Source organism: Capsicum annuum, chromosome 6 (genome assembly GCF_002878395.1).
Source record: "Capsicum annuum cultivar UCD-10X-F1 chromosome 6, UCD10Xv1.1, whole genome shotgun sequence".
Classification (NCBI taxonomy): domain Eukaryota; kingdom Viridiplantae; phylum Streptophyta; class Magnoliopsida; order Solanales; family Solanaceae; genus Capsicum; species Capsicum annuum.
This window is the reverse complement of record NC_061116.1, coordinates 219,180,750-219,190,285: the sequence shown is the minus strand read 5'-3', so window position 1 is coordinate 219,190,285 and position 9,536 is coordinate 219,180,750. Positions and strand designations below refer to the sequence as shown.

The following is a 9,536-nucleotide window of genomic DNA, read 5'->3' as shown; positions in this document are numbered from 1 at the left end:
ACTGGTGAGTTTACATCTCAGTCTTTTAATGATCATTGTATGCCAACTGAAATAAAATTTGAATATCCGGTTGCTCATGTTCACACTCAAAATGGTCTAGCAGAATCATTGATCAAACGTCTTCAATTGATAGCTAGACCGATTTTAATGAGGACAAAACTTCCTGTTTCAACATGGGGACATGCTACTTTGCATACAGCAATACTTGTGCTCATAAGGTCAACCAGTTATCATAAATTCTCCCAATTACAGTTGGTTTTTGGTCATGAACCAAATATTTCTTATCTTAAAATTTCTGGATTTGTGGTATATGTTCCAATTGCTCCACTACAACGCACAAAGATGGGACCCCAAAGAAGGTTGGGAATATGTGTTGGGTATGAATCTCCTTTCATTATAAAATATTTGACACCTATGGCAGGAGATTTATTTACGACAAGATTTGCCGCTTGTCATTTTAATGAATCAGTAAATCCAACATTAGGAGGAGAACTAAAACAGCTGAAACATGAGATAGATTGAAATGCATTATCACAATCTCATTTGGATTCTCGAACAAATCAATGTGAGCAAGAGGTTCAAAAGATGATTTACTTGCAAAATGTTTTAAATCAGCTACCGGATGCATTTACTAACCTTCCAAGGGTTACTAAATCTTATATTCCAACTGCGAATGATCTAGTTCGAGTTGATGTCCCGATAGGACAAGTGGTCAATGCAAATGAGTCTAAGCCACGTTTGAAATGTGGTAGACCGATTGGTTCCAAGGATAAAAATTCTCAAAAAAGAAAAGAAATAAATGATCAAAATGATCACGATATGATGACAGTCGCTCAAAAAGAGCCTCAAGATCTAACAAATGATAAGACCACTGAAGAGGTTAAAATACTTGAAACTAATGAGAATAAAAAAATGTCAATAAATTATGTCTCGACAAGAAATAGGTGGAATCAAAATAATATTGTGGTTGACAATATTTTTGCTTACAATATTGCTATTGACATAATGCAACAAGATGAGAATTTGGAATCAAAATATATCAATGAATGTAGACAGAGAAATGACTGGCCAAAATAGAAGGATGCAATTCAAGCGGAATTGACTTCACTTGAAAAACGTGAAATTTTTGGACCAATAGTTCGAACACCTGAAGGTGTCACGCCAGTGGGGTACAAATGGGTTTTTGTGTGAAAGCGAAATGAAAAAGGTGAAGTCGTAAGATATAAAGCATGACTTGTGGCACGAGTTTTTTCGCAAAGGCCTGGCATTGACTATGCGGAGACAAATTCTCCTGTGGTGGATGAAATTACCTTCAGATATATAATAAATCTGGAAGTTCATGAAAAGCTTGATATGTGCCTAATGAATGTTGTCACAGCCTATTTGTATGGCTCATTGGACAACGATACTTTTATGAAAATTCCAGAGGCCTTCAAAGTACCTAAAGCATATAAAAATTTGCAAAAAACTTTCTCAATAAAACTTCAAAAATTCTTATGTGGATTGAAACAATCAAGACGGATGTGGTATAATCGTCTTAGCGAATATTTGCTAAAAGAAGGATACAAAATGATCCTATTTACCCTTGTATTTTTATAAGAAGGTTTGGATCTGAATTTGCTATAATAGTTGTTTATGTTAATGACTTGAATATCATTGGCACTCCCAAAGAGCTTTCAAAAGTTGTTGAGTGTTTGAAGAAAGAATTTGAAATGAAAGATCTGGAAAAGATAAATTTTGTCTTGGCCTACAGATTGAGCATTTGACAAATGGAATTTTTGTCCATCAATCAACATACATTGAAAAGATTTTAAAGCAATTTTACATGGATAAATTACATCCATTGAGTACCCCAATGATTGTGAGATCGCTTTATATAAACAAAGATCCATTTCGACCTCAAGAAAATGATGAAAAACTTCTTAGTCATGAAACTCCATATCTTAGTGCAATTGGGACACTAATGTATCTTGCCAATAATACTCGACCAGATATTTGTTTTGCGGTAAATTTATTGGCAAGATTCAGCTCTCCCCCAACTAAAAGACATTGGAATAGTGTCATGCATATACTCAGATATCTTAGGGGAACCATTGACTTGGGATTATTTTATTCAAATGAATCCAAGTCAGAATGATTGGTTATACAGATGCATGATACTTATCTGATCCACATAAGGCTCGATCTCAAACGGGTTATTTATTTATATATGGTGGCACGGCTATATCATGGCGTTCAATGAAGCAAATATTAACTGCAACTTCTTCAAATCATGCAGAAATCATTGCCATTCATGAAGCAAGCCGGGAGTGTGTTTGGTTGAGATCAGTGACTCAACATATTCAGGAAATATGCGGATTTTTTTTGAATAAGGATATTCCAACTACATTGTATGAAGATAATGCTGCATGTATAGCTTAGTTGAAGGGAGGTTACATTAAATGAGACAGAAATAAACACATTTCAGCAAAATTCTTTCACTCATGATCTTGAGAAGAAAGGTGAAATAGATGTTCAACAAATTCGTTCAAGTGATAATCTAGCAGATATGTTCACTAAAGCATTGCCAACATCAACCTTTGAGAAGTTGAGATACAAGATTGGGATGCGTCGTCTCCTAGATATTAAGTGATGTTTTTATCAGGGGGAGTACATACGCGCTGCACTCTTTTTTTCCTTAACCAAGGTTTTATCCCATTGGATTTTCCTAATAAGGTTTTTAATGAGGCAACAAACAAGACGTATTACAAACCGCTATTGTACATCTTATTTCCTTTAGAATTTCTCTTTTACATGAACATTCAAGGGGGGGGGGGGTATTGTAAATAATGTATTTGGTGGATGTTCATATACAACACTATTGTAACTTCACACACTACACATTCTACACATACTATTGTAGGATTTTAAGTTTATGTATTTTCACAAAGTACACTTATTTCTCATACTTTTGCCTATAAAAGGCATTGTATGCTACATTGAAAGACACACCAAAGTAGAAGAAAATAAAATCTTCTCTTATATCTATTGGTCTCTCTCCCCTTCCCTTTCGTTTTAGTATATTTTAGAATATTTATTTACGACAATTGATAAGAGTAAAATAGACGGAAAGCAATATTTGTGACGATGCATATTAATGTAGATAGAGTACAATTGACGGCTTTGATGAATTTAAATCCCATTTGTTTTTACCAAGGATATATTATGATGTTGTTTTAAAATTGAATATTGAATAAAATTAGATTGTTTGTTTGTTTGTTAAATTTTGAAATATAAATTTGTGTTTTTTAAAAAATAATAATTAATATTTCAAAAAATATTAATTAATTTACTACTACTTCAATCCAAAAAAAATCTAGAAATTAGATGGTGATGGTTATGATGGCTAAGAATGACAATTGTAGTAATGATTGATGGTAGTGGTTATCGGTATATATGTTGAGCGGCAATAATAGTGAAAATTGGAAGTGGATGATATTAACAACTATGAATTAATGATGGTGAACGATATTTAGTGTCGGTTGATGGTGGTGATTGTTGATAGCGACTATAATGATAATGATGATAATTGTCAATAACAATTGATGATTGTTGTGGTAATTTGAGGGGTGGTGGCAACCGCAAATGATGGCTAGTGATTGTGACATCTAACTATAATTATTGGACAACAATTGTAATTATAACCAACAATAATAAATTTGACGCTCCTTAACATAAAGTGTCTCCACCACTTAAATGGGATTATAATTCTATTCATTAAAATTTGGACAACAAAAAGAAAATGCACAATACATAAACACGTCCCTTAACTTGGCTTCAAATTATATCTAGGAAAAAGTTATCAAATATACCTTGAACTTATTCTGAAAAGTCGATGACACACTCAAACTATTATGACGATCTATTACACACTTATTCTATTTGAAAGTGAATTTATTTCCACCCTTAAAGCTGATATGACACAAAAAATAAAAATAAATAAAAACTAGGCGTAATTATTATAATTTATTTGTGTTTTTTTTTTAACTTTCAAACCCTTTTATATTTTCTCTTTCTTCACTTCTTTTCATCATCACTTTCTCTTTCACCTTCAACACTCATGAACCATCATTTTCAATATTTAGAGCTTCAAAAAGCTTCATTTTTCGACTCTTTTTATTTAATTATTTTTTCAAATTTTCATATGTACTTTATCATTAGATATTTTATCTTCATTCTAATTTTTTTCTTTAAATTCATACATCCATTTCACTAAAAAAATGAAACAAATAAAAATAATTAATGACTCACGGATTAAGAAAATATAGCTTTTGGTAATGGAGAATTATTATTTCATTGAAAAAGTATAAATTTTTTAGTGGTTTTTAAGTGGTTTTTTTTTTTTTTTTATGGGAGACTCGATTCAACAATTTTTTTTTTGGGCATATCCAATCCAACGATTTTTTCTTTTTGACATATCCAATTCAATGGAGTAATTCTCATCAATTTCATGATCGATTACCTCTGTACTGTTGATATAATTTCCTTGAATGTGTGAAATTTCGATAATTAAAGGCGTGGATCTAAAAGAAAAGAAAAAAAATGAGGTACTAAGAACAAGTAAACACTGAAGACAATTTTGTGATGGTGTTGTTGTACCTGTGGGTGATGAAAAGGAAGAAATTGAAAGTGACTTTTGACGACAATGATGATGATTTCAATGATAGATTTGATTATAGGTGTTGAATTTGTAGTGTTTCCTTGCATTTTTTGTGATGACAATAGTTTTGGTGTAATTTCAATGGTGATTTTCTTGTGGAGTTGAAATTTGTTGTGATTATTTTTATTTTTGATAGTGAAATATATGAATTTAGTGATGGTATGATGGCAATAATGGTGGTTTCATGGTGGCTTTGTGGTGTAGAATGAAGAAGAAGCGAATAAATGATAGAGTTAATACATAAAAATGATCCTAAACTTGACACCAGATTATAACTTTGACCTTAAACTTTGACAGTGCACAAATATGACCTTTAACTATTCAAAACTGCACAAATATGACCTCCAATCCTACGTGGCAAAACGCGTGTTCAACACGCAAAACTGGGCGCGTCCAACTTAAAATCTAAGTGCATAATACATAAATATGACCTTAAACTTTGTCAGTGCACAAATATGACCTTTAACTATTCAAAACTGCACAAATATGACCTTTAAATGACTATTCACTATTCTTTTTTCATTATTTTCGGCTCAAAGATAAAAATGACATCTAATTTCTTTTGTCATTGCGAAAAAAGAGCAATATTGAAGATTTATTAATTAGGCGGGTCAGCCTCATATGAAAAAATCGAGCGGGTATGTATATATATTATAAAGCAGAGGATGAATTTAAGTTATATAATATATCTAAATATTATTTATTTAAATATTAAATTAAAGATGGAATTATACTAATAATAAAAAAATTATAGTTTTAATAAAACGTTATTAAATTAATGTTATTAAGGATAGTAGTAGTAGTATACTAAATTAACGTTATCAAATTAATGTAATTAAAATGTTATTAAATTAACGTTATTAAAACGTTATTAAATTAACTAGGGGCGGACCTACGTGGTTGCCATGGGGTTCACCCGAACCCCCTCGGTAAAAAAATTACGTTGTATATATATAAGATAGAAAATGTATATTTATGTACGTATATTAACGTTGAACCACATGAAACAAGGCACTTAGATAGCCCAATGGTGTTATTTGCTCTTCTTGGGCGCTTCCTTCAGTCTACTGTGCGGGTTCGATCCCTGTTAGTGACTGTTTTTTTTTAATTAAAAAAAAAAGTTAGGTGCTACTACTATAGAAATAAATAAAAAAATAATAATGATAATTTTTTAAAATTTTTAAAAAGTTAGGTGCTGCTACTATAGAAATAAATAATAAATAAATAAATAAATAATAATAATAATAATAATAATAATAATAATAATAATAATAATAATAAAAACGACGTCGTTTTAACACAAAAAGCAAAACTTTGACAGTGTACAAATATGACATTTAACTATTCAAAACTGCACAAATATGACCTCTCTCCAAGTCAGCCTTTTAATGACGTGGCATCGTGTGATTGGATTACCTTTCCACGTAGGCGCGAGTGAGACTCACGCATGGGGTTGCAAAATCGAAGATCATATTTGTTCAGGTTTTGAATAGTTAAAGGTCCTATTTGTGCACTATCAAAGTTTAAGGCCAAAGTTATAATTTGGTGTCAAGTTTAGGGTCATTTTTATGTATTAACTCTAAATGATATTGAGAGAAAGAACTTGAGATATGACATAGCATCAAACGCGGCAGTGATATTGTGACACTGGGGTGCGAGTGACATGCACTCTCCCATCACGTGACTAGTTATACATAAATAGGGTGAAAATAAATTCAGTTTAAAATAATATATGTGTGTAATAAGTCGTCATAATAGTTCGAGTGTGTCATTGACTTTTGGGACAAGTTAGGGGGTATTTGGTGACTTTACCCTTATATGTATGATCTTCAACTTCATACAAGTTTACGTGTTAATTGAAGGTATCTAATTTGAGGTCAAGTTAAAGGACATATTTATGTATTATGTATTATGTCAAAAAAAATCCACGGTACTTTTCTGTCATGTCATTTGTTTTCCTTATTTATTTATAGAAATGATTGTTCTACATACGTTATACTCCCTCCGTCCCAATCTTTTTAATTTGATTTCTTATTTTACTTTTTTTTTTCATTAATCATGAAGAGACAAATTTTTTTCCTCATATTTTACCTTTTGTATTAATTATTTTTTTCTTCAAAGTAAAATGTAAACATTATTTAATAGGGATATCATAGTAAATTAGCCAACTTATTAATTATTTTTGTTACCTAATGTGTATTTTTATTTGGGGCGGATAATTTGGGACGGTGGTATACTCTAAATATTTGAGTACATTAATGAATCAAACACGTCCAATCAAGCTGTTTTCGCATTCTTATGAAACGTTTGAGCAGTCATCGTCATTTGTTTTATTCTAGTAAAATACTTTTAGCATTTAAAAGAAAAAAATATATACGTAGTTCATATCTTCTTCTTATTTTTATTTTTTTTGGAGTTACTTTTCACAAACTTAAAAGAAAAAAATAATAATCCAGAAATTAGTATGCCTACTGAGTTGAGCTAGTTGGTATTGAGTTGACTATTTAGCAAATCAAATCCCTTTCTTTGTTTATTCATTTCAACAAGAAATTCACTTTGGATCCCGTAATGGGTCGTATGTTGATTCTACCATTTCACTTGCTGTTATTACTGGGCCTCTCTTTAGCTTCACCAATTGATCATCGTTACAACATTGAGGATGATGTCCCTCTTTTTGTCAACAAAATTGGTCCTTTCAATAATCCCAGGTACCCCTTTTTTACCCCCATTTTTTTTTTTTTTTTTGAGATTTGCTTTTGGTTTAATGAGGAATGTTGTTAAATTTTTCAATTCTTTAGATTGTTAAATTTTGTGCGGTTATTAACAATAATGTTAGCTATTCAATTAATCAGACTTACTACCGAAAACCCCTGTGCCGTGACGGAGCTAGAATTCTCACTAACGATTCAAAATATGATTCAGCTTTTTAATTTTTTAAGCACCCACAACATCTAATATATGCAATATATATCCGTCACCTGAGGTAGATCGGGGATGTTTGAACACCATTACACTTGTTGCTACTCTGTGACAGTGGCGATAAACTTAGTATAAATACATTAACATTTTTTGAATTGCTCAATTGTGTGTATGTGAGTGCATTGGCCATGCTGCTGGATCAGTACTGCATCCGCCCCTAGCGTTTCCAGAAACTTGTATGATGATGCAAGGAATTATGAATACTACTGCTATTTGTCAAAAGCTTCAAGCTTTATAGAATTGAGATTTTAGAGAAGTGCTAAGTTTTTAAGTTTCAGTTTTCTTTTTCCTCATTGTTTCTGCAAACAACAAAGAGAGTACAATGTCAAAATTGGAAGAGGTCAACAAATAATCACCAATAATTGGACATTTGCCGATAGTATCTGTTGAACCTTCTAAGGTTAACTTAGATTTAGCTTTGGGTGTTGAAGGAACTTTAACCAAATCGCCCTGCTGCTAAGGATAGCTGAGGTTTAAGGCATCAGCCTAGTCACTTTGAGAAAAGCCTAGGGACCATGTTTTTTCAGTATAGTTTCCCAAATTGGAAGACGTATTGTTTAGTTTTGCTGTTCAGTGTTCACATGAGATGTTGAATTAGTTGGTGATTTAGATTAGAAAGTGGGAAGTAACGGATGTTATGTCATTTCCCAAGGACAAAGAGACTGATGAGGACTATACTTGGTCTTGAGCGCCTCTACTCTTGAAGAGGAAGATAGTCGTTGGTGGCAGTTCCCTGACATTTGTCTTTAAGAATCATTTTTATATCGTTTATTCCTTGAAAAATGAAGTGCTCAACTTAAATTGTGCTCATTGTGTGAAGTGAAATGAGTTTTTATCTCCTGATATGGCTTTGGACAATCCTCACCTCATGAGATAGCTTTTGTGGTTAAATTATATCTTATGTCCATTTTCTCAAAATGGTATCAAAACTACACTCATCCCTATTCTTAGTTTACCCAATATTGGGTTTCGATGCACGACTTAAGCTACAATAGTATTTACGGTCTTGGCAGAGCCCAGTAGTTTTAGTCTAAACCCTATATTTATAGCAAGAAAATCACTTAATATGCATAAATAATTCACCAAAACCCATAAACTTAAAATCCCGAATCTTCCTCAGCAGTCCAATGTAATATTGACCATGCATCAGATGTTCAATCCTAACGTGGGGAAGGGGTGTTAAGGGTCCTATTTGTTGAGAGTATGGGCTATTGTCTTGTTCTATGGTTTTAAACAACCTTCATCTCATGAGCTAACTTTGAGTTAGGTTAAGTCAAGGTCCATTCTTTTAACAAACCGATCCTCGTCTTTTTGGCAAATTATTTTTTTTCCTTGCAAGCTTGATATGCTTCTGAGAGAAAGAGACTGTGTTCGTGGTACACATGTTTTACAAGGAACTCGGAACCAAAATGAGCCACGAAATTAAAAAAGTGACCAAAATAGGCCACCTATTTAAAAAGTTATCAAAATAGGCTAAACGTAATAATTTATTACGTTTTTCACTTTTTTGTTAACGGTCAACTAACGGAGTTGACTTTTACAAAAACGTAAGAATTTCTTACGTTTTACACATTTATTTGTAAAATGTAAGAAATTCTTACGTTTTATAAAAAAAAAATGTAAAACGTAAGAATTTCTTACGTTTTACACGATGGTCGAGGAAAAATAATGCAATGAGTTGTCTAATCTGTGTTAAATGCCCTTTTCCGAAAATTGTGCAATAACATAATAAAAAATTACATTGTACACTTTTACTTGACACAACGTAATTAAAACTTACGTATTACACTTTTAAGTTGATTACTTTATTAAAAACTTAAGGTGGTCCACTTTTTAAAAATTGTCCACTTTTTCCACT

The 9,536-nt window shown here is 31.9% G+C and overlaps 1 protein-coding gene across 6 annotated transcripts in view; it reads left to right on the top strand.

The window, feature by feature from the left end:
• Positions 1 to 7,031: 7,031 nt before the first annotated feature.
• Positions 7,032 to 9,536, top strand: part of LOC107875656 (transmembrane 9 superfamily member 5) — a 10,884-nt gene continuing 8,379 nt past the window's right edge. For 4 of the 6 annotated variants that reach the window (XR_001675859.2, XR_007056816.1, XM_016722454.2 and 1 more), the window contains exon 1: positions 7,037 to 7,407. Coding sequence is in view for 4 of the 6 variants with exons in the window: in XM_016722454.2 (XP_016577940.2) it covers positions 7,268 to 7,407 (140 nt within the window). In the remaining 2 variants the exon portion in view is untranslated. Of the gene's footprint in view, positions 7,408 to 9,536 lie in introns of all 6 variants that reach the window. The other 2 variants (XM_016722453.2, XM_047414044.1) reach the window with 2 other exon arrangements.